At 32.2% G+C, this 25,100-nt stretch overlaps 2 protein-coding genes across 2 annotated transcripts; one reads left to right on the top strand and one right to left on the bottom strand.

Moving 5' to 3' along the window:
- Positions 1-387: 387 nt before the first annotated feature.
- Positions 388-3,442, top strand: LOC134258827 (uncharacterized). Its single transcript, XM_062741410.1, has 3 exons — positions 388-521; positions 1,174-1,255; positions 3,054-3,442. The coding sequence occupies exons 1-3, from the start codon at positions 501-503 to the stop codon at positions 3,440-3,442; spliced, it is 492 nt and encodes a 163-aa protein (XP_062597394.1). The 5' UTR covers positions 388-500.
- A 232-nt stretch (positions 3,443-3,674) lies between these two features.
- On the bottom strand, positions 3,675-22,833 carry LOC134258825 (cysteine-rich venom protein Mr30-like). Its single transcript, XM_062741409.1, has 10 exons — positions 22,828-22,833; positions 21,186-21,264; positions 20,480-20,571; positions 20,177-20,270; positions 19,722-19,864; positions 19,115-19,200; positions 8,721-8,803; positions 4,945-5,049; positions 4,453-4,569; positions 3,675-3,784 (listed from the first exon to the last, which is right to left on the bottom strand). The coding sequence occupies exons 1-10, from the start codon at positions 22,831-22,833 to the stop codon at positions 3,687-3,689; spliced, it is 903 nt and encodes a 300-aa protein (XP_062597393.1). The 3' UTR covers positions 3,675-3,686.
- Between the last annotated feature and the right edge of the window lie 2,267 nt (positions 22,834-25,100).

Here is a 25,100-nt window from a genome sequence, read left to right as displayed (position 1 = left end):
TGTTGAGGACGGAATGAGAGATCGTTTAACATATAAGACGTTCTTTATACTACAACTGATCAGATTGAAATAGAAAAGCAAATAAACATTTTAATTCATGTACAAATAATAGATAAATAATGGATATCTTAGATACATCCACATTAAAAAGTATCTCCTTCAAATCGTTTGATTTTTTCATTCTGAACAGGAAATCTTTATGACTATCTATAGAGTTCAGGTAGATTTATTTCATAGTACAAACACACACATAAGGTGTGGAAAATACTGTACTTGTTTGGTTACATGGTTCATTAACATAATTAATGTAATTAACCCACAGTAGGAAGTACGGATAAACCACCGAGCAAACTTTACCCTCGATCACCCAACATTCAGTAAAGTCATGTTTTGTGATCCATTTTCGATTTCTCATTAATCTAACCCTTCGGGGGATACAAGAATAGGCTTTAAAACAGATTTTGGGATCTTTTGTCTTCCTCTGTGTAAAGAATTCCAGGATGAGGAACTCCGGTGCTTTTGTAAGTAAATTCAGAAATAAAAAAATATACTTTTGGTAAAAATAATTTTCATTCTGAATTTTAAAATGCCAAGAGAAACTTGTCGACTATTATAATGCTTTTAATTGTGATTATTGTATTCAAAATTTTATTTTTCTTAACGATTACTGTGAAATTACTAATTTTTGTAGGGGGTTAAAATTTTCGTTGTTTTTAAGGCATGAAGAGACCCACAAATTTTTGTCCACCACGAAATATAATTTTTCACATATATTACTACTAAACAAATTTTAAACCAAGAAATCAAATGAACCAATACATTTTCCTCAAACCACGAAAATTTGACCCCTTGAAAATTATGTGATTTACAGTAACTTCATAAATACCTATACATGTAGATACAAATGTTCGAATCTTTCAAGCATTTGTTTAAATAAGATTTTTATTTTTAAAAGTACTTAAAGTAACATGGTCTAAAATCTATTACATCAGATATATACATGATTTGAAGATAGTAAAATTCGGCAAGAAGGAGTCCAGGTTACTAAAATTTACTCTTTTGAACTTGAAAATGTCTTCACTTTGTCTTTTGTTCAGATGTTTTACCATATTAACACGCAAAAGTATTCTATTAAATATGTGAATTATTTTAAACCTTGTGTTTATATTTCAGGTATTGTTACTTATTTGTATCTTTGTACATGGAACTCATTCATTTCTGTTCCAAAAGACCGCAGCATGTCAGCCTGTAGGAAGTAGGTCACAACTTTTGTCTATATATAGTAACACTATAAATATCAGTAATTCAACGAAACTCTGTAAGTAAGATTGTTCTTCAGCTGAAACCCATCTCATAAAGAATACAATATTGTTTCAAATTTGAATCAATTGTTTTCAAAGAACAATTAAACGGTTATTTATAATTACACACGTATTATCTCTTAATTAAGTATTATATATGATCAGGAGCATATGGCAGGTATAGGTGTGAACGTTTGACAGGGACGTTTAAATCTCTATGGCACCTGAATCCATTTCTATTTTTAGGGGTGATCGTTTGCTCAATCTCGATTTGTATTGATTCAATGGACTTTTTAGCTTGATATCTGTTCTTTCGCTTATATTTACAAAACTCAATGAACTCCATAGGTAATTGTAAAAATAATTTGAACAATAAAAAGAAATGAAAAAGTCAGAAAGACCTTCAATACTGTTAATTGATAAATCGTCTCCCATGTACCAAATTGCTGTATTGAAGGCTACATCAAGATACCTGTTCTTTTCGTGTAGAAGCTTGTTAATAAGTTAATAAGTTCTGCTTATTAAATGAATACAAGAATAGGTCTGTTTATAACCTAATCTTAAAAATGATACTTTAATTTTAATTGTTAGGGTAATTACTGTATAATGTATGATGTACAAAGATGGATTTTCTTTTATTTGATATAATGAAGTACATCTCATTAGAAGTGATTTGTTTTCATGGTTCATTAAACACATTATAAATAATGGTATTAAACTTTCAAATATTTGGCACATCCTTCTTTTTCTTCAAAGGAGAAAAATGTGCTGTTGCTTTCAGAGTAGACTGTTGAGGCTTTCTTATGATGAGTCAGATTTTAACTGTTAATATTAAGTATAAAATCTAACGACATGGAAACTTTGCTCACACTGTAGATAATAGAAAAACAATTTGAAATCGCTGAAATAACATTTGAAACGGCGTTGCAAAATTGTATATATGATACGAATAATATTTACTGATGACGGTGACATAATTAGAAAAGCAGAATTGAATAAGGAATACGCTGCTTGAATTTGAAAATGCTGATTTTAAAATAAGCTAAACTACATTTTTCTAAAATGTTAGTCGTCGGAGAAGGACAAATAATTTCATTAATTAACAATTCGTTATCAGTTCAATTCTTTTATTCTTTATATCATTACATACATTTCATATATTATTTAAAAGTAATAAATACCAGATCATACACATTGCTCACAAAGAAGAAAAATATAAATTTATGCATGTCGCAAGTAAATTTAGATTGAAAATATAAACAAACATTGGGAAATGACATCCATGTAATTTGTTTGAATTACTGTGATATTTAATATTTAAGCTTATTAAGAGTATACATGTACTCTGCATTAATCCTCGGAGGAAAGTTTAATATTTGAGCATATTAAAAGTATACTAGCATAAATTCTCGGAGAAAATTTTAAGACCCTTAAATCCTTTAAATCTCAAATACTTTATAGTTAGGTAATTCAAAATTTCTACATTTTGATCATTTTTTATTTTTAAATGCTATCTCGGATGTTGTAAAAGAAAGTGAACAGTCTTCAAAATAATTCATACTTCATACTTCATACTGTGCATAGACTAAAATTGCATATAAAATTCAAAGACAAAATATTTAATCAAAAGCACAAACTCTTCTTTTAATATTCATTAGCACTAAGTCTTTATAATCAACCATTAAACTTTTAAACATTATAGTCAAACAAAATCTCTCCGTCATCTTCTTATTGCCTGACATTATTTTTCAGAACCATTCTATTTCGGTAAAACCAACATTTGGTGCATGTCCCTATTCCCCAGGCGTGTGTCCCGATCTCCGAGGCGTAACCCGTTCGGAATTTCCCATCGCTGGATTTGGTACGATGGTCATTTTCTGGAATTTGGAACACGACCACATTCTAGTGTCGTAATCAGAACCACGCATCCGATGGTAGGAGATTTCTGTCCAACGAAAAGGGAGAGGAAACCAGCAGGCTACAGTGTATTACCGGTGGAATGTATAGTCGGATGCGCACGCAACTATGAGAGAGTGTATGGAAAATTTAGCAAAACGAAGAATAATTGCCATATGTTTACGAACAGGATGGCCGAAATTCTCTGCCACTATACCGTCTGTCCACACTGGTGTTTAGGATGAAATATTTACTGAATAAAAGGAGAACGTTAAAATGTCTTTATTTTAAATCAAATTTTCATCAATGGATCCAAATTGTCCTTTCTCAATAACAATTAATATGTTTTGGTTAATTTTGACAATGTTAAGGACTTTTATGTATTATTTATTTTTAGTTTGTGTCATTTTAACTAGAATATAAAACTAGATTGCACGTTCAGATAGATTTCCCAAAACGAAAAAATATGAAGCGGCACAAAAAACTAGGTCACAGAGCAAAGTATATAAGAAGAGCAATTGACAAAAACGATAACTGTATACACGGCTGCAACCACATCCCGCTGTTGTCGTATCCAATACCTGCATCTATAAATAGAAAAAGAGAGATACTCCTGTAAGTCTTCAAATAAGCATGAGTTTAATAATTTATTCGTGCGTTTGGCTGCTTGATGTCGAAGTTGTTTGACAAAAAGAACCTAATTCTTTCAATGTTGACTTTAAATGCAATGAGTTTTTTTCCAAACAAATTTCATTTTAGCTTAAATTCGTATCATGATGGATAATAAATATAATATGTCTAAAAGTTTCTTTCACAAGTAGAACTTACTGAATTCAAGAGGATAAATGAGTCAATCTCTCATGCAATTATTCTAACGTGGTATTTATAATTTAATGACTATATGTGTATAGTTTAATGGATATTATCCCGATATCTAAAGGATTTTGTTTGTTCATCTTTCACATGTTTCTTTCGATTAAATCTTTTTTAATATTTCTTATAATATTTGTACATTTACCTTCGCCGATTCTTAGCTATAACAATTTCATTTTGTATAAGAACAAGATGTAATTAATGAAACATCAAATTGGTTTCTTCATAATGTGCAAGCTTTAATTTAAGGTACCCATTCCGGTCAATTGTAATAAAAGTACTATGTTCACCTGGAAGGCAGTTACACAGGACTTTGTATAATTTTTAGAATGAAAGTTGAACTGCAGCAAATAAGAGAGTCAGAAACCTTCTAAAGACTTACAGGGACAGACTTGGCACATTGTGGGGCAGTCCTGGGGTACATTAGAGTACGTGTCACAGGCCTGGCGGGTAAACTGTCTGCCACACTGTGGCGGGTCTCTTTGGCCGGTGCAGTTTACTGGACAAAAAATCAATCACGTCTTGATAATATTAGTTATATGTTAAGGATTGTTTTAAAATACTGTTTTGGTCGGTGCAATTTTACTGGACAAAACAAACATTTTATATCTTGTTAATTTCAATGATACTTTAAGCATTGTTTTAAAATACTGTTTGGATTTTTGAAAATATTCATTAAAACATAGAATGGCAGTAAACTATAAAAACAAATAATTGTCCTTTTGCATTGTTTCTATTGGTAATTTTTATACTGCTAGTAAAATTGTCCTTTCTCAATGTTTTGTGTCATCATCAAACAGTTCATTTACTTATAGAAAATGAAATGATATAATGTCAGTACTCACAGTACTAGTGGACTGATAACAGTACTCACATTGACAGTTAGGGCCGATGTAGGTTGTACGCGGGGGTCTACAGGTACATGTACAGCTGTTAAAGTCCATCGTGCCGCCATTTTGACACACCTTACCTTGACAGTCTGAAATACACCAAAACTAATGTCAAAATTACTTCGACAGGGAAACAGTCATTGCATCTATATTATGGGTGTAATATAATACTTAATTTAATGTCTATTATGTAATTTCAAAAACAGATGTCAGAACTTTTATGTATATAAACAATGTTGTTTCCTCTGCAAAAACGACATACCAATCAACATTGAAATTTATTAAGAATGTTTCCACTCAAGCATAGTGCCGTGGCCCCTTTTACGGACCCCTCTAACTTTATCTAATTAACTCAATTGTTAATCATTTTACACCTAACTCATACTTTGTTATCTTTGTGGTATATTAATTGTAAAAATTCACACTGAAAACGGCGTCTTAGTTTTATAAATGGTAATTTAAAAAGCCATATACTGGGTGTTAATTCCGGAATGTTGCGCTTGTCCGAGTTGGGTTTTAATTGTGTCACATTAATATTCAGAGTAGGCGGGGCATTTCATCGATCGATTGAAAACATGTAATATTTAGCCAGTTATAATGGCTTCTGGAATTTAATACAAAATACAAACTGTATACAGAAAAATAAACAAAGAATTTTTCAAGGGTTACGCCAATTTTTTTTTAGTAAAAATGGCACTGGGGAGGATTTTTGAGATGTATATGACCCCTATAAATCCAGATCCCCTATCTTGTGGTCGTTGTTAGGTGGAAATTTAACATTTCATTAAATAAACTGAGCTAGCCTACTTGTATATGAAAACGGAGAAAAATCATATTTAAGAAAAACTTCTATATTTTCGAAAAGATTAGTGCCGTATTGAAATTTTAAATCTCTCTCTCTCTCTCTCTCTATCTCTCTCTTTGTACTTTTTAAAGTACAGTAAATACCCGGTACTTCTTACAAATAATGGTGAACGGAATATTTTTTTTTGTGATGCTGCAAGTGGTGATACCGTATTTTGTCACTAAAACAATTTTATTAATTGTATGTGTGATTGCCTTTTTTTTTGGGGGGGGGGGGGGGTTACCAGTAAGAATTCCATGCAAGTGTTTAACAATCTACGTATTTCTACCCCGTGTCCTTATATTTTTACAGTCAAAAACACTTTGAGGTATGAAGCTACTTCGAAGATGGGAGCTACATCTTTGAAACTGATTGAGCCTGCAAACGTGCCCCCCTAAATCCAAGGACTAAAATTAAATATCGTTACATTTTTTTTCAATTTAATATTCCATCACCCTATTAAAACACTTGACAAAAAGAAATAATTCTATGTTGATTGATTGAAAATATACATGTGCATGTAACGGTCTAAGTTGGACGCGTTTCGACGGAATGTTTATCGGATCTACAACCACGTGGTTTATTGATTTTTTTGTATTCACAGAGTTACCTGAGTCTACAAATCACGTGGTAAATTGGAATATTAAACAGGACACAATGAGGTCAATGTCATGTAAATACCCGAAAACAGTAAAGAAAACTGTTGGCGTTTTGTACCTTTTTTCAAAAAGTTTACCCCGAGCGCAGGCTCAGTGGCGGATCCAGAGGGGGGGTTACGGGGGTTGCAACCCCCCCCCCCCTTTGGATTTGCTAAAAAGAAAGAGAAATAAGAAAGTTCCAATTTTTTGTTGTGTTTTTACTACAGAAAATGTAAGGTGAAAGGTTAATGTTGTAATATATAAAGAAATTCGGTTGTAAAAACAAAATAAAACCCCATCCCTTTACAAAATAGGATTTTCAGGTTCGGAGATTTATTTTCCTTTCTTTTTCAAAAACTTTCTGGTAATGTACACAAGTACTTTTTCCCAGATTGATCAACGTCCCACTTTCAAAAACCATACTAAACCCTGTATCGATATTCTATTGAGTTATTTAACTATATATATATACATTTGTGGTATCTCTCCATTATATAAACATACAGAGAGAAAATATCTTCAATTCTGTATGAAGTTTGTCAAAGGTCAGAGGTCAATACGTGACCTAATCACACGGCGCAATAATATCTACCTGTACATAAATTATAAAATGCCCTGCTCTAATTCCTTTTCATGTATAAAAAATGAACAAAATAAGCAAGTAAAATTATAATTATTTTATTTACAAATTACAATGTAAACAAGTATTTCATACATTTTTTTTTTTGGCTATCGATTCAACCTGTGTACATAGAGAAAACTAGCGTTTGTTGACATTTTACTTCACTTTTGTCAGCTGCAGAGTCTCTAACGTTCATCCTTATTTTTGGGGGTAGACCTTTGGTTAAATTTTTTAAATGATAAAGTATTATTGTATCTGTAAATTCTACTCACGATAAATGTGTAAATCTTTTGGAAAATATAATTGCAATCATGCCATGAACAGGTGCCAAACACCTCGGCGTTTTCGTAGTTCAATGTGTCGCCAGTGTCTCCGTGTTTATTAGTGTTTTACGATAAGTATGCCTTTAGTTACTGAAATCGTAGAATGTTTTTGATCAAATTGCAAATTAACTGGCTCGGACAAGTGTCTCAAACCATCGGATCCATCAATTTCTTTCCGACGACCGAAATTCCTCCAACTTTTTATCATCAAACTTCGGACGTATTTCTTGTGTCTTTTCAGCATCGATTATCAATTTTCACGAATAAAAATATTCCCAGACAACAATCTATTCACCATTACTGATCACAAGTAGCCTTTCACAAAATATTCCCTTCGAAATAGATTCCTTAGCCTAATGAATTCGAAGCGTAACCGCCATGCAAGCCGATTTACACTTCGCCTGTAGGCGAAAGCCTGTCCACTTCTCTAAAGAGAATAATTTACACCTTGCGTCATTTTTCAAAATCTACGGCGGACGGTTAGTGCAATAATTTAAATTCGAAAATATTCAATTGTCTGTCTCAAATGTATATATAAGTAATAAATAACAGTTTATAAACTTCAATGGGAATTGAAGTGGGTCGGTACGTGATCAAATCTTCTGAGAAGGCCTTCGGCCTTCACAGGATTTGATCAGGTGACCGAACCACTTCAATTCCCATTGAAGTTTATAAACTTGTTATTTATTTCTTAAGTATTGTACAACGTACGTTTTAACTGTGTTCGCCTTCAACCCCCCCCCCCCCCCTTTTGAAAAAAACCTCAACCCCCCTTTGAAAAATTTCTGGATCCGCGCCTGAGGCTTGCCCAAAATTCTCCCTTAAATATGTTGAATTTCCAGCAGTTCTACACCTTCTGTCCTTTTGAGAAATTTGGGCAAGCATGCGTTCACTATGTATTTCATCTCTAAAAATCGGAATAACTTTGAATAACAATAGAGATTCGTGATTTGCATTGACCCCTCTTACAAAACACAGCCTCGTTCTTTAATAATACTCACTTTTAATTTCTGTAATTTTGCAAAGTCGCGATATAGACCTTGAAGAATTGTTTTATTAATTTCATTAGGCTACTTTCTATACCTTATTTTTGCGCAATTTACCGGGGGCCACGTTTTGTACACTAAGTGCAATCATTCTTTGCTTCAAATACTTGACATTTGCATATGGTTTACTACAGCAGCAAAAGAAACTTTAGATTAAGGATATGGTTTTATAGCATCTTGGTTTTCTGCCATTTAAAATGTCATCGAAATAAGTTAATAAAATTAATGCATATTTATCGTACCATACAATTATTAATGGAACGAATTATGAATAGTATAAAGCTTACCACACAGCTTATTTCTGCAGCTTCCTTGACAATCACTACAGGCGGTGCCAGATTCATAAGGATTGTTTATGTCCTGGATTCCTCTGTTAAAATATTATAATTCATTCAGATACTTAATGTTTAATTTGTGAACAAATAAGACAAAATTATTTGCGTTTCAGAAAACTGATTAAGTTTGCACATGAATAAAGGTATCGTCCATTTTTTTTTTTTACCAAGCACGACATTATGCATAGTATGTTTAAAGTTCAGGCGACCGTTTCACTAACAGGTCGTAGCTCGTAAACGTAGACGTAAACTTGAACGTTGCACGTAAGAGCGTTTCACTAAGAGTTACGACTTGTGAGTTACGATTAAACGTGATCGTAACTCTACGAGTGGTCAGGGGCACTCTTAAAATACTTACGTGCGAGTCATTTCATGAAAAAAATAAATAAAAAACGAAAATATAAGCAAGAAACTAAGTTATTTGTCACTTTCTTACATTTCTGTCTGCTTCTTATTAAGAGTCAAAATCAGCAAGCATCGAGCATTTAGTTAAAAAATGTGGAAAGTGGCATAGAAACAGATTAGGTTAAAACTCATATATAAATTTTCAGAACAAAGGGTATAATAGAAAAAAGCAAGCCAAAAATAATTTTTCGCATTGTTGCTATGGAAACCACGCGACTTTCAAATAGCGTGTTTTGTACTTTATCATGACACTTGAATTTATGGTTAAACAAATATTTTTTATTACTAGTCATTAATAAAAGCTTTTTAAATTATTATTCTATTTATCTAAAAATACTCTATTTTAACAACTGCTAATTATTGAAATTCTCTTCACCTTTTGATAAAAAAAACTAGTTTTTGGAGGTTTATTTTGATTTAAAAAACAGCAAATTTCCAGTACTCTATAAGAAATCTACAACCACATTAAAGCTTATCAACATAAAATATATGTTAAACAGTATTTGTCCTAGAAGAATCAAGAAAAAAATCTGCAGGCAACTAAAGCATTTATATATGATAACTGATTTAAATCCATAATTTTCTGTCTTTTTTGCTTCAAATTACCTCCCTTTGGTATAGCTCTCTAACATAGGAGGAATGAACGGTGGTTTGCTTACATTGTTTTCAATAACAGTGTACAGAAGACTAGAAGAAAATTACAAACTTGGAGCAGTCTGAGCCTCAGTTTTGGCGTTTTCATGAGTCTTAATTACGGTTAGTGACTGAATTTTTTTACAATTTACCATTACAACAGTTTCTGAAGAATGTATAACAAAAATTAACCATGCAGGAAAATATGTAACACTTAGCAAGTGTTTTTTTTTTTTTTTTTTTTTTTTTTGCACATTTCAATTTAATTCTGATTTATTATATATATGTTAGCATTACTTTAGTATTTTATAACTAAAAAGAAAAGATTATGCATGGCCTGAGGAACCAAGAGGAGGGGGTATGCCCCTCCTTCCCCTCCCCGATAATATTGCCGATATTAAACTATAATAATTATGATAAAATGAAATTAAATTCCCCAACTTAGATTGTTTCTGCGGGCCGAACGTGAAAAAGTTGGTCATGATCAGTTACATAACTGTATCCCAAATTATAAAGTTTAATTTGAATTTAGTTTAATTTTGATTTGTTGTATTCACAGCATGTGTGTAACCAAGTCACTCACCAGCTATAATGATTATAACTTGAGTGATGGTCGGGTAAATAAAAATTCTGTATATAGTAATAGATATCTTTATTTACCATTTAAGATAATACCTGCGTTTTACATAAAAAAATTATGAATTTATGAAAATCAACACTATTATGAAATATTTGTAAAATGGAATGACTTTTGTTATGGCGTCGTAAAAAAAGAAAAAGGGGCAGGGGGTTAACTCTGTACTTAAGGGGGCCGACTATAGTTTCCATTGCGCAATATTTCGCGCATCATAGTAAAATGAAGCGTAATTACTGTTTTAATGCAACTTTTTTCGCTTATTTACTAATATTAAACAAAATTAAGAAATTATAGGTATAAAAATGTAATTACAATTTGATATAACTGATTTTTTAACCGATGTTGCAATTGATAGGTAGGTTGACGTCGTTGCAGTGTGTTTTTGACGTTATGATAATTTGTAGCTCTTAAAGAAAGGGGTAATAAAAATATTGTTAGAGAAAAAGTAACTAACATAGGCTCTTGAAATTTCAAACATATAAATTTGAAAACATTTCCAATATTTTATTATGTTTTCATGTGAATCCATAGTGTACCTCAAATTTTGTAATACTCTATAAAAATAGTAAAATTTTCTAATTTTTTGCATTTTGAGATGCCCCCTCTGGTAACAAGACGGTAGAATTTTGTGTTTCTTACATATATTGTATAATGTAGTATTACTCATCAAATATTATAGTTTGAACAAAATGTCTATTGTAGTATTTGTATAATTTGCTTTAAAGTGATAAAAATTAGCATTTTCCTATATAATCCTAGAGTAAATGTACCTGCATTTTGAGACGGTCCCTCAAAAATACCTGGACGGTAGATTTCCCCCAAACTTTGCATATACACTGAAGTTAATGTAAGTTATATATGGTATAAAAATGAAGAGTTTCGTTATTGTAGTTTTCACACAATAAAACTATAGTCGGCCCCCTTAATATATTTTAGTTTAGGAAAGTGGATTACCTTGGAAGTATTGTGATACAGACAAGTATATAATGTAGTGGACTAGTGGTAACTGAATTGTATATATACCACAGTAAAATAATAAATTGAAAAAAAGGTTTTTGCTGAAGTCATCCAGTGTTTACTTATGAAAGAAAATTCATATTCAGCTAACATTTTCACGGGTACCACTGAACTAATTTAAGTCAACTAGGTTCAAATAATAAACATCATTAGAATTACAGCACATAAATTTTTGAAAAGAATTTCTATACTCTATTTTTTCTTGGGGGGGGGGGGGGGTTATTGGAAATAAATGAAAACCACAATTTAGAGTTTTGACAAAACCTAGAACCAATTGACCTTTTTATTACAAGTTTATAAATTTAAAGAATATCTAAAATCAATACCGTCTCAACTTTGTGTCGTATACTTCTGTTTTTAGAATGAAATTCGCCACTTTGAAGCCAAACTCGGAAAGAAGCAGAAACAGAATTGGATGAGCTGATATAGAATTAGAGAGGAAAAACGTGTAAAAAATACATTTAGTAAAAACGTTAACTTTTTAAAATAAAATGATAAACTAAACCATTGAGATCTTTTGGAATTTAATTGATTCCAATAAACATGCTTTGCATTCATCATCATTGCTCAAGCTGAACTAGAAATGATTCTTAGTAAGTATCTGAAGGCAAAGCTGTATAATATTATTACATTTTAATTTTATCACTTTTTCAGATTATCATTATGAGAATACACCATTACAGTACAGACCACTGGTGCTGGAAGTGAGTGGATAGTGTTACCGGAGACTCAGGGATCCAGAAAATAGGATCCATAAATTGTACAGTGTATTCATGAAAGTGGATCAAATAAAAATGTTCAATCCAAAAGTAACATTCTTTGTTTGTCTGTTAGCATTTTTTTTATTGATGTAAATCTAACAAGCTAATTCAGAGAATTTGTGTCCCCCGCTTAGGGAAAAAGTAAACCATGCGCAGTTCGGGGCGGGGGTGGGGGGTGGGGGGTCGGATCCCCCTAATTGAATTTGTAGAATTTTTAAATGTACACATGTATACTGAAGCAAATAAAATATGTCAATATTGATATAATGATTTGATTATGTGTATAGAAGGTTCATTTTATGTGGGTGTTGCTAAAACGCGGAACGGAAAACGGAACGGAAAGCGGAACGGAACGGAAAACGGAATATATTATTTTGGATTAAATCACTTTAAATACACAAATTTTATCATAAACGATATATCTTATACACATTCAATCCTCCACTATTTTATACAAGTTGATTTTGTCATGCTCAGTCTCTTATTTACGAAAATCGCCAACATATAGCAGTCACCTAGAATCGAATTTGAAAAGGGGGGGGGGTAAACGAACTTGAAAAGTATTTTACAAGCAAAAATACAAAAAAAGACAATTGTTTGATTTGGGAGGGGGATAAAACACAAAAAGAAACAATTGTTTGATTCGGGGGGAGGGGGGGGGCTAAGTTCCAACTCCAAATCTTTCAGTAAGTAATTTTTTGCACTATTATAAACTTACTACATTAATTACATTCACAAAAAGTTTGAGGATGTGAACTTGAACGAACATTTCCCTAGTGAAAAGGTTATGACTGGGGGTGGGGTCAAATATTTTATATCTAGATGAACCATGGAAAGAGTAATAAAATGTAAAAAAAAAAAATTATTAAGATTACGTTTAGGGCAAACCTTTATTATGGCATGCTCGCATACAGATCTCTTATACACACTAGTTGTTAAAATTTCATTCAAAATAGAGTCGTTTTTTCGATAGACAAAGCTGGAAAACTTTCATGTGGTAGATATAATGCAGAATCTTTGCATTCAATGAAGTTAAATTTTGTTTGTTTGCGGTACATATGTGAATATGCTAAGGGATTGTACATGAATGACCCCGTAAAAATGAGTTTGTTTTCCCGCTCATCGACAAGATCTGAGAAGTTGTGATAGGTCTGCCCCCCTTTTGTGTCCAAAATATACGCAAGGTTTGATAAATCAATTTTAAAGTGGCTGTTGGCCCCTACACAGACCCGAAACTGTCACTCCCCCTTTCATGATTTGCGAATTCGACACTGCGTACATAATTTGAATATCATAACTAATTTTAACTACTTAGTTATCATACTTAAATATTTTTGTAATTATATACATTGACATTGGAAACAAATTGAAAGAGGGGTGGGGGTAATTAAAAAAAATTCCAACATACAACAAATTTGAGAAGCAAAAAAGAAGGATATGCCCTTTGCTGAAAATCCTATTTCGTCTGTGTGTGTGTGTGTGTGTGCGTTTTCCGTTCCGTTCCGCTTTCCGTTCCGTTTTCCGTTCCGCGTTTTAGAAACACCCATTTTATGTGGATTATTTATCACAACGTAATGATGATTTTATGAGTTTGTACTAGCTAGACCTCATAATTTTTTTTTTCATTTCACATGCTGAATACTATCATTTAGTAAAAAAAAAAGAATTTCGGAAAAGAAAAAAATGATCGTCCTAGAATCGAGCCCGTGACCTCTCGCATGTGAAGCGGGAGACATACCACTGCGCCACTGAACTGTTGTACAATTCGACCATTATATGCAAATATGAAGTCACATACATGTATATATTCACGTTTGATATCGTCAAAAATTTACACAAAACATGGTGTCTAATTCAACCTTTATTAAACAGTTCTGGTAGATGTGATAGGAATATAAATTCTGCCGAGAACCTGTTTTATACGCAATAACTCTCCTCATGCCCCTGTGCTAAAATAGCGACATGTAATACTATAAATACTAATAAAACAAACGGAGCAGGACACTTTGAGAGAGGTCCTAGGGAGTTTTGGTATAAAATACATTGCATAAGCTCAAAATCTTGAAATATCGCCCGGATATGATAGTGTTACACACAGAGAGAATGTATAAATTTACGACCTTTAACTTTTACCTTTTGACCTCAAAATCAATAGGGGTCTTCATAAGGCCACGGGGAGTTGTCATGTAAAATTTCATTGCAATAGCTCAAATGGTTCTAGAGATACTGTGTGGAAAGGAAAGTGTTATAACAGACAGAATTTGTTTATTTATGACCTTGACCTTTGAATTTTTGACCACAAAATCAATAGGGTTCTTCTTTAGTCCATAGGGAGTAACTGTTGCTATGCTAAATTTCATTGCAAAAGCTCAGAGGGTTCTCGAGATATCGTGTGGAAACGAAAGCGTTCCAGACAGACAGAAAGATGGACGGACGGAAGGACAAACTCGGAAGAGGGGTTGTGGTTAAACATTAGCGTACGTTGAGAAAAAAGTTGGGTGGGGGATGTCATCCCCCCTACACAACCCAAACCTGATGCTACATGCCTGATTGGCATGGTTTTACTTTATAATTATGTGAGCTGTCATAGTGACATCTCTTTCATAAACAAGAATTATTGTGAGCAAGCTAATAAAATGATACCAACCCTCCTGCTATTGCATTAAATGTTTGTTTTATTACAAAAAGGTCTAAATACTAATTTGAAACCTTTTAAAATTTTGCAAGTGCAGATATACATACCAAAAATGACTATGACAAATACTCAAGTCATAGGTAGTAAAACCGTTGTGTTGAGCACAAACTTTCCCTTCATTCGAAGTTAAATATGTAAATGTGCCAAACTCATATAGTACACTTTTACTGCAGTGACCTTGAAAAAGCTATGTCCTTGAGTCAAGGGCAAACATGTTCAAATGAATTTTGGTCAAGGTAATGACAAACCTACAGCTTAAAAATAATTCCCAAGATAAAACCAAGTCTTTTCATTAGAATGTTACAGAATGGGCAAAGGTTGCACTTTTCTTCTATAAATGACCTTGAATTTGTTCAAATGACCTTGAGTCAAGTTTTTGACACATCTCTCGATCGCAAGCAATCTTAATATCAAGTACATGTATGAACTTTCAGTGGCACTTCATTGAAATGTTATGGACAAGTCAAAATTTTACATACATATGGATCGGTGAACAAGGTGATTCCTACCCCCCCCTTTTTTTTCCCAAGTTTCGTTTGTGAGGAATATAAAATTCCTTTTGAAACTGAATGTACATTTATTTATTAACAATAGTAAAGTTATGAGTATGCATTGATCAGAACCAATATGGCCAATATAATGGACACTGAACATGTATTTAAATTACCCCCACCCCTTCAAAAAAGCTTATATGCCAGATTTTCACACATTTTAACCATTTGTAACTTTTTTCTGCTAAAGTTGCCTGCAAATTTTATTGTATAGATATGACATATAGATAACCCCTAACAAGATCATACCATTCATTTTTCCAGCAGTGGTTGTAGATTTTGTGAATAAAGTGATACACATATGTATTTTTTTTCAAAATTAATAAGCATTGACGCCATGTTCTTTTCCCGTTGTCGTGGCAACAATATCACTACAGAAATTTTGTTTTTCCTATTTTTGGAGAATAAAGTAATTCCATCTTTTAACAAATAAAGTAACCAAAATACCTTATCTTATCACGTTCAGAAAACATATTCGTAGAAAAATGTCTAAAAATCATTGATTTTCATAAGGATTTATGAACCCGTTGCTAAGGAAATGAATTTCCTGGGATACCAGTCCCTTCATACGTTCGAAAAAAATTTTAATTGTGTTTTAGCATTAGGTAAGACAAAATCTTTCATATACCAAAAGCTTTTGAAAAAATAAAATTTTGACTTTCCATTCAATGCTCGATGCTTGCTGATTTTGACTCTTAACAACAATAGTATTTTGCGTAGACCGAGTCCGATCTTAAAATGACACTGTCAAAGTAAAAAAAAAAAGATAACGTTACAATTTACAAAAAATTAAATTTACAACTTATATAAGAAATAGTTAAATTTTCAAATGAATTGTATTTTAAAGCTAAATATATTCTGCTTTCATAAAAATCAAACAGTAAAAATACAGTTTAAAATTAGATCGAATGCCGAATGCATTAAGTACATGTATACGATCGCTCAGAAGATAGATGCACATTCTCCCCCTTTACAGAAATGAATAATGACACAGAAATAAATTTAAACTAAAAATACTCTATTTCTCACTGTTTCTTTTCTAAATAAATTAAGCATCACGGGAATATGCACATATATACGTGAATTTGTGAAATTAACCAAGTTTCTGTAAAATGAAAATTTAGTTACGTGGACGGTAATGGGTCAGTCAAAATAAAATCAAATAAACCTTTCTAACTTATGAAAACTAATATACCTGTATATAAATGTAAACAGTGACCCGTAGAACACGGGAGGTGTGCACTCTTTGGGCATATATTTTGCCACATACATGTACATGTAGTAGATCTTTCTTAAGATATTCTCCCCCCTCCCTGTTCCCACTTTTTGTTGCTGTAAGTTCGGGCACCGGCAAATTCTAGGATTTGGGCAGTTTATAATTTTCCTTTGCTTTTCAGATTACTCTTGGAAGTTACATGTACATGTACCCCTCCTTTTTCGGGGAGGGGGTGTTAAAATTAAAATTTGTTCAATAATCAATTTCAATTTGCCTCTCGGGTGAAATTAGGGTAACTTGACACCTTTTTATGAAACCATTACTACGGTTCTTATATACAAACTATAAAAGGAGCGCTTTGCCGGTCGTTGGATCAGCGTTTGTTTAAGACAATTTGAATTAATTTAGATTGAATAATTTTGTCTGATAAAATTAATTTGCAATTTGTGAAAATAAATTTTTTTTTCTGAATTACATTCCCGATGTTGAAGTGAGAGCGATCTATTTCGATGGATAGTTTGCTAACAACTTTGCTTACTTATTAATATTTTAAAAATATTTTTAAAAACATGCATGCGTGTGAGTTTTGGCAATATTTGAAATAATAAACATGCCGAATTGTATCACATGTATCAATTATTTGTAATTTCTAACAAAGACATGAAACGAAAACAACTTTTATATATGTTTCGGTTTTTTTTAGCAAGGTGGGAAACAAAGAAGATGGGCGCATTTAGCGAGTAATCTACAGGAATCATTTGTACGAAACATTTATGGTTTAAATGTCCATGATTTGGTTGGCTGAACATAGCTGGTCAGATTTTTCAAGCACGTCCATAGGTTTTTTTTTCATTTAGTTTGAAAGACCGTGTGAAATTGTAACATTTATGTCCGTTTTTCCTGGGGGTACTGTAACATATTAATGTTTCACAAAAAATAAACACCTATAATATTTAATGAATAGAAGATTAGATTCTGAATTGATTTCGATCGAGAACCAAACTGAACCAAAATTTATCTAATTCAAAATTTTAATACATAAGTACCTAAAATGAAACTGACAAAATAAATGATTGTTTGCATGAAAAAAAAATAACGCCCCATGCCAGGCTCGAACCAAAAACTTTTCGCTTCGAGTGCAGTGAACAGTTTACCCAACATACTGAGCTATCACCGCTACAGGTATACCCATAATTTTAAAAGGACAAAGAAGCACCGCATTCACACATTTGGATTTTTTGGGAAAAGTTAATTTTTCGTAGTCTCTGGGTCTTCTCTCCATCTTTTTAAAAAGTGTATTCGTTTCTTTGAATTTAAAAACACACGGATAACGTTTCAAAATCATGGAGAGAAGACCCAGAGATAGAAAATTTTTAGAAAAACGTGTCTAAAAATGTACCTTTTTGTACAAAATGTCTGATCTGACTAATTTTCAAGTTATTTTTTAGCTAATCAGAGATCAATCTCAGGAAAATATTTTCCTTTCCTGTTGCACAGGAACCCGATAAATAAAAAAAAATGTTAAAATTTCATGTGACATGTCGATAAAATTTTCACTTTTCAAGTACGCCCAGATTCCTGCCGAATGCCCATCAAAAGCGCCCACGTTCTTTAGATTTAAGTAAAATAAAACATTTACACCATTGTGGACTATGCTTTATAATCAAGATACACAGATGCAAGAATGAATAAAGATATTTGATACGTAAAATTTGATCCTAGTTATAATTATAGAAAGGAACTTTAGTCACTGGCAAATTGTATGCATATAGAATAGATATTGCAATAATGTGATCTACATGTATTTTCCATATATAATAACTTATTGTCTTTTTTCTCTTTCTTTCATTCTTTCTTTCTTTCTTTCTTTTTTTTCTTTTTTTTTTTTTTTTGAGGACTAAGACAAATAATGAAATATATTTGTATGTCGTTATGATCTTTCTTTCTTTTTCTCTCCGCTTCTCCCGCTCTCAAACAAATACAAATACACCTCCTTTGTTAGAAGAGTTCCAATAAGTTGGTCGTAACTCGCCAGTCGTAAGTGCTACGTCTACGATATGTTTTGTGAAACGCTCGTTTACGTGCACCTTTAGCAAACGTAAACGTTATCGTACGTTTACGATTTGCGATTTGTTAGTGAAACGGTCGCCAGATATGTTACAACTTCATAGAGAATTTGAAAACTTTATCAGTTTAATTCTTAATTGCTAATTTTTCTGTGTGGGGCTGTTTTTGTTTCTCTCAGAATAAAGTAACGATGGCTTTCTTTTTATTTTCTATAACCTCTATTTTAGTTTTTATGCTTATTACTTTTTGAATTAATATTGCTTTGCTTTTGTTAGTCCTTAAAATGAATGAATTAAATCTGTTTTTGCATTACTGTTATTGTTTTGTGACGTTTTACACTGGGAATAAAATAATGAATACAAACCCAGGTCCGTAATTACAAATAAAGCTTCTCATTGATCCACAAAGTGTAAAACCACAGCCAATCCTTGTAGATGTCGCCGAGACAAGCTGGAAAGGAATAAAAAAGAAATTTTATTCCAACTATAAGCTGCTAGGAGCACAATAGTAATACATCTATCCATGTAAAAGTCCATTTTTACACCTAAAGTTGACAGCAGGTAGATGACCAATAAAGAGCCATAAATATTCACCTAAAAATAAAATTATGAATAGCATATACTTCAGTTAAGAAATTACTTGAAACGAAAATGTCTCGAATTTTCTATTTTACTGCCCTTCTTTTCAATGAAACAAATAGTTTGAAAATTGCTTTGACCATCGAATCAAAATTTGATATTCAATGACCAAAACCAAAGGCTTACTATGAATGCTAAATGAGTCATTTTCTTTCTGTTGCTTGATACATATTCCGTTGTATCCATCTAACAACGATGTTTTGCTTCTACTAACAGTTAATTTTGATTTTATTTTGTTTTTTGGTTCGATATATAATTTAAATATTCTTGTGAGTGTTGTTTGAAAAACGACACAGTAAGGGCAAAAATACATATAACTGATATTTAGATCACCTGTACGTATCGACCAACTTGCGTCGGATCATTCCTTCCCCCTAATGTAAAGTCTTCTCCCTCGTCATGCCACAGGTTCACTATTTCCTCCCAGTCCTTGGATTCCGAAGTACTTCCAATATTTTGTCCAACGGAAAAACGACCTATACATAGACTTTTTAAAATTATTATACAAACTATTCATTTACTCAGTTCGTATAATTTTCATAAATGATTTTATATCGCATAAACCATTGTTTTTCATATAATAAAAGGTCGATTTCACTTTCCCGGAATGAAATATCAAATGTACTCTTGAGTTCACAAAATAAACTTAATAAGGCACCAAAGATGTCAGTAATCTAGGTAATTTTGTATTGATATTATTAAATGTTTCGGGGAGTTGGGGATGGAGAATTTGTGTTCTTTTTGTATAATAGTGTCAATAATTCTGCTGTCGTGTTCGATCTACTTACCTGGAATACTCCTTTGTCTTTTACCATCGTGCACGAGTCCCTTACAGGCATCAGCATATCTCTGGGCGACCATCGCTAGCTCATCGTCCCAGTACTGATAAGAAAATTAAATAAACGCTAATACAATAATTTCATGTCACCCTACCTAAATAATACATTTTAACTTATTCCAGTGTTAGTGTTTTTAAAGAGTGGAGGATAGGGTAAAAATATATAGTCATGTGTATTGATATTAGATGGAATAATTCACAGATATATGTCTAAAATATTTCTATCACATCAGTATGTAACTGGTCTACTGACCAATTTAGCCATGGCGACTGCTGCTGGTTGCACGGCCGCTCTGAATTCATTATGTTTATCGACAATCTTTCTCTTGTTTTCCTCTGATACACCTGAAAGAAAAAATACAGTTGTGTGAAATTGACCATTGTTCTCGGTTTTTCTATTCTTTATCTTTACTGAACGTGGGACATGAAAAAAAGAAAAATATAAAGTCTGAAATTAATCTTTAAAAAAAAACATTCGTTCGTAGTTTAAAGAAATGAAAAGAAATATGAAGTTTATCACAGATTCGATGTTTAACTGAATCGCTTTCTTTTGATTGACAACAATGCCTTTCCACAATGATCTCTCAAGACTCAGTAAAATTAGGAATAAAATACCTAAAATACCATTCAACCTAGCCATTAGAGCTATCTATGCACAGCAGAAAATTAGGAATAAAATACCTAAAACACCACTAAACCTAGCCATTAGGGCTATCTATGCACAGCAGAAAATTAGGAATAAAATACCTAAAACATCACTAAACCTAGCCATTAGGGCTATCTAAGCACAGAAGAAAATTAGGAATAAAATACCTAAAACACCACTTAACCTAGCCATTAGGGCTATCTAAGCACAGCAGAAAATTAGGAATAAAATACCTAAAACACCACTAAACCTAGCCATTAGGGCTATATATGCACAACAGAAAATTAGGAATTAAATAATTTATCTACCATACCTGATTGTGTAGCCATTGGAGATCTCTGTAGACAGGCAGAATGATTTGGAATAACCTGATACTTCTTTGCACAATTGGCCTGAAACAAAAACGGCAAAGACAATTATCATGCAATCATGTCAAATTCCTTTTTTTCAAAATGTTTTAAAGTCAAATAAACGGACATAAGTCAGGTTCAAAAGTCCATAAAACAAAACAAAATGGGAGCGGAGCAAACACGGACCTCTAAAACATCAGAGGTGGGATCAGGTGCCATGGAGGAGTGAGCATCCTCTGCTGACCAGTCGCAACCGGCTACATATCATGATCGGTAATCCAGCATCAATTCAGTGTGTAAATAATGGCCTAACAATCGGTATGAAATACGTCAGTCAGCATTTGACTCAATGATAATTGTCTTTGTTGACAAGGTCATAGTATTGACAATAGAACTGACGAAATGATGAAATTAAACGAGACTACTGATATTCTTGTTTCATCAAAAATAGACCTAGTATCAGAGATGCTCTTGCGTATCGAATCAACTTAAAGATATAAACGCCGTATGCAGGTGACGAAGATTTATAGTTGTTTCACAAGTAAGGGAGGTTGACGATTGAAAAGTTGAAGGCATCACATTTATCACAAAACTTGGTTGTAAGATTACCAGTTAAGTCTTTTTCAAGTAAAATATCCAAATATGAAACAGATGTGTAAGATCCAGTGGTATCTTTTATTTCAAGATCACCGCGATATATCTTATCGACATAAGAATTAAAATTACCATTGTTAATTGAAAATACATCGACGATATATCTAAATGTCGAATTGAAGGCTACAGCAAAAGTCTTCTTTTCACATATAAGATTTTGGACAAATTCTGCTTCATATGAATGAAGGATATGAAGATAACAAACAGTGTTCAATATCAAATTAAAGTCCATAAAACAATTCAAAATAGGAGCAAAGCAAACACGGACCTTCGAAACATCGGAGGTGGGATTAATTGCCATGGAGGAGTAAGCATCCCCTGCTGATCGGTCACACCCGCCGTGTGCTCATTGTCATGATCGTGAAATAACGGAAAAATCCGTCGTCAATTCAGTGTATAAATAATGAATACAAAAATAGGTCTGCTAATAACGGGACGTAACTGCTTAACAAGGCAATTCCAAAAGATTTATGGAAGACCTGGTCTTCAAAAACTACATCTATATTGTCAATAAGAAACTAAGAAAGATCTTTTTAATGTCAAGTTCAAAGTACTTGTGTGTACAATAAATAAAATGTATGGAGTAACAAACAGCATGCAAGCTCAAAAGTGCATAAAACAATATAAAATCGGAGCAGTACAAAAACGGACCTCCAAAAGTTTAGAGGTGGAATGGGGTGCCATGAAGGAGTAAACATCCCCTGCCGACTGGTCACACCAACCGTAAGCTCTTTGTCATGATTAGGAAATAACGGAAAAATTCAAATCGTCAATTCAGTGTGTTAATTATGGCCTAACAATTGGTATAAAAATTGTCAGTCAGCATTTAACTCAATGATAAATTGTGTTTGCTAACAAGGTTATTGTATCGACCATGGAATTTACGAAACAATGACTTTAAAGGAGACTGAGGATATTCTTGTTTCATCTACTTGTTCTTGAATAATTTACATCCATTATAAATTATTCATACGTAGAGCCTGCTCTTGTGTATAGAATCAAATGAGAGATATAAAATCCTTTGTAGAATAATTTTAAAATGACCGCTGACAAGGTACATGGAAGTTGTTTACGAGTTTCTTTTTTATTATCGATGATATCTTTAAAATGTATAAAAGAGTTCCGTTAGATAAGAGATCTTTTGTCATTTTTGAGAAAGGAGCACAAAACCGATGAGTTTTAAAAAGAGAAGTGATTAGAAAAGATGACTGCATAGGTCTTTTATTAGAGAAAAGATATTAACAGAAATTAGATAATTATTTTGATGAAAGCAGGTTCCAGGATCATGAACTTTACACTAACGTCAAATTTTTAATCGCCTGGAAAATGTTACTTAATTATTGAACTAATCTTTAATTTTGCAGATAACATATCTTTTTTTAAAGTAATAATTAAAAATATTTTAATTTGGTTTGTCAACTTGACTTAATCCAAATTCTTGTACAACATGAATATTTTTACTTTAAGCGTAAAATGATTCATGATCATCTGACCAGAAATCAAAATAGAGGACTGCTTGAGTGATTATGAAATACATACTGTAAAATCACTAATTTTCGTGGGGGTTAATTTTCGTTAATTTTGAGGTATGGAGAGAGCCACAAATTCATGACCACCACTAAATGTAAATTTTAATATGAATTATTACTCAACACTTCTCTAAGCACGAAATCAAATCCCCAGGCCACATATCAATAATTTTTTCTCAAACCTCAAAAATTTTGCCCCCGCGAAAATATGTCATTTTACAGAATACATGTATTCCCTGGATGAATAAAACACATCGAAGTAGACAATATAAAATTATGTCTGTATGAGCAATTATACGAAAAATACGTACCCAACTATTCAGGCGCTCATCGGCACTTGCAAATAATAGAAAACCTAGATATAAAAAGAAGACATTGTAGTTGGGCAACATATAATGTTAGATCAAATTTCCGATCTTATAAATGATGGATTAATGAATGAAAGAGAAGAAAAAAGAAAAATGATGATGATGCATTTTCTCGAAATAAGTAAATGTATAATTAAGTTTAATAATGTAACAAAACACGACAATCGATCATTTCATTATAAAACTTTCGACGCATTTTTATATTACTAACTTTCATTTGTGTTTTCACCTTATTGTTATAACTAATTAGTCATGTGAACTGACATGTTAAATATGAGTTATGTATCAGAAAGATGTATTGATTGTTCGTGTGAAAGCATGAAATCTCTTTATCTGAGAACAGACATATTTTGCTCTGTTTGTATGTTGTTTAACGTCACTCTTGAGAATTTTTCACCCATATGGAGATGCCATCACTTGCCAGTGTAATGCTGCAAATTTGGCCTATACACGAGCACAGACAGAAGAAATAATTGTAATTAAAAGTCATTTGTTGTTTTGGGAGGGTGAATGAAAAATTGTGACCATTTCAAAGTGAATCAAATCATACTCGTTTTTATTTCTAACAGAGATGGATGAGGAAGAAAAAGCGTAAAGTGTTTTTATAGCTACAATTATATATAAGCAGTTTATGAATTAAGTTTCAGAAAAATTTCTTATCATTGACATATTTCAAATTATATATATGATTTAACAAAATATTTGCTGTGGAAAATTCTATATCAAAAATTACTCAACATTCAATTTATTTAAATAAAATTGGATATAATCGAGGTTCTACCAATCAATTAAAATCCCTTACTTTTTAACCACTACGCTATCATTTCATAAAAGTGTATTTTCATTAATAGTTGTTCTTTGCTCCTTATCTTTGGTAATTAATGTATATTTAAGGTGTACTTTTAGTATTATCTTTTTTTTTAAATGAAATAAGGACCTCTCCTTCGGAAAAATTGTTGAAGCTTTATTAAGAAGGAATGATTTTTTGCCACCTAATGTGAATGTATAAAGTTAATTTACATGCAAAAAGTTTCAATCTTTATGGAATTGTTGCAATTTTTGGAGATTTAACACATTGTGAAATGAATGATAAATTTGAAAATTGTTAAAATTTACATTTAATTTTTCATTCTTTTATTTGTTGGACGAGAAGCAATTTGTTCGTGTATGTAGGTCTTCTTCGAAACAAACTTTAACTCTTAAACTGTATGAAGTGCACCTGTTGCAAGTAATTTGATTGACTTTCAAAGAAATAAAGAAAACACAAAAAAGGCTGTCTAGTACGTGAACCAAAAATAAAGACAAGGCCCTCAAAATTAGAACTTTT

The sequence above is a fragment of the Saccostrea cucullata genome, unplaced genomic scaffold, assembly GCF_032062105.1.
Source record: "Saccostrea cucullata isolate Sc308-1 unplaced genomic scaffold, CSIRO_AGI_Scuc_v1 ctg5017, whole genome shotgun sequence".
Classification (NCBI taxonomy): domain Eukaryota; kingdom Metazoa; phylum Mollusca; class Bivalvia; order Ostreida; family Ostreidae; genus Saccostrea; species Saccostrea cuccullata.
Note: the sequence above shows the minus strand (reverse complement) of the source record. Positions and strands in the feature narration are given on the sequence as shown.

Excerpts from the sequence above, each read along its gene's own strand:
- LOC134258825 (XM_062741409.1), bottom strand. Across the intron at positions 5,050-8,720 it reads CTGCAGAAATAAGCTGTGTG|ACTGTCAAGGTAAGGTGTGT; the intron begins GTAAGCTTTATA and ends GGTGTATTTCAG. Across the intron at positions 3,785-4,452 it reads AATGTGCCAAGTCTGTCCCT|ATGCAGGTATTGGATACGAC; the intron begins GTAAGTCTTTAG and ends TTCTATTTATAG.
- LOC134258827 (XM_062741410.1), top strand. The coding sequence starts at position 501 with ATGAGGAACTCCGGTGCTTTT. Across the intron at positions 522-1,173 it reads TGAGGAACTCCGGTGCTTTT|GTATTGTTACTTATTTGTAT; the intron begins GTAAGTAAATTC and ends TTTATATTTCAG. Across the intron at positions 1,256-3,053 it reads AGCATGTCAGCCTGTAGGAA|AACCATTCTATTTCGGTAAA; the intron begins GTAGGTCACAAC and ends ATTATTTTTCAG.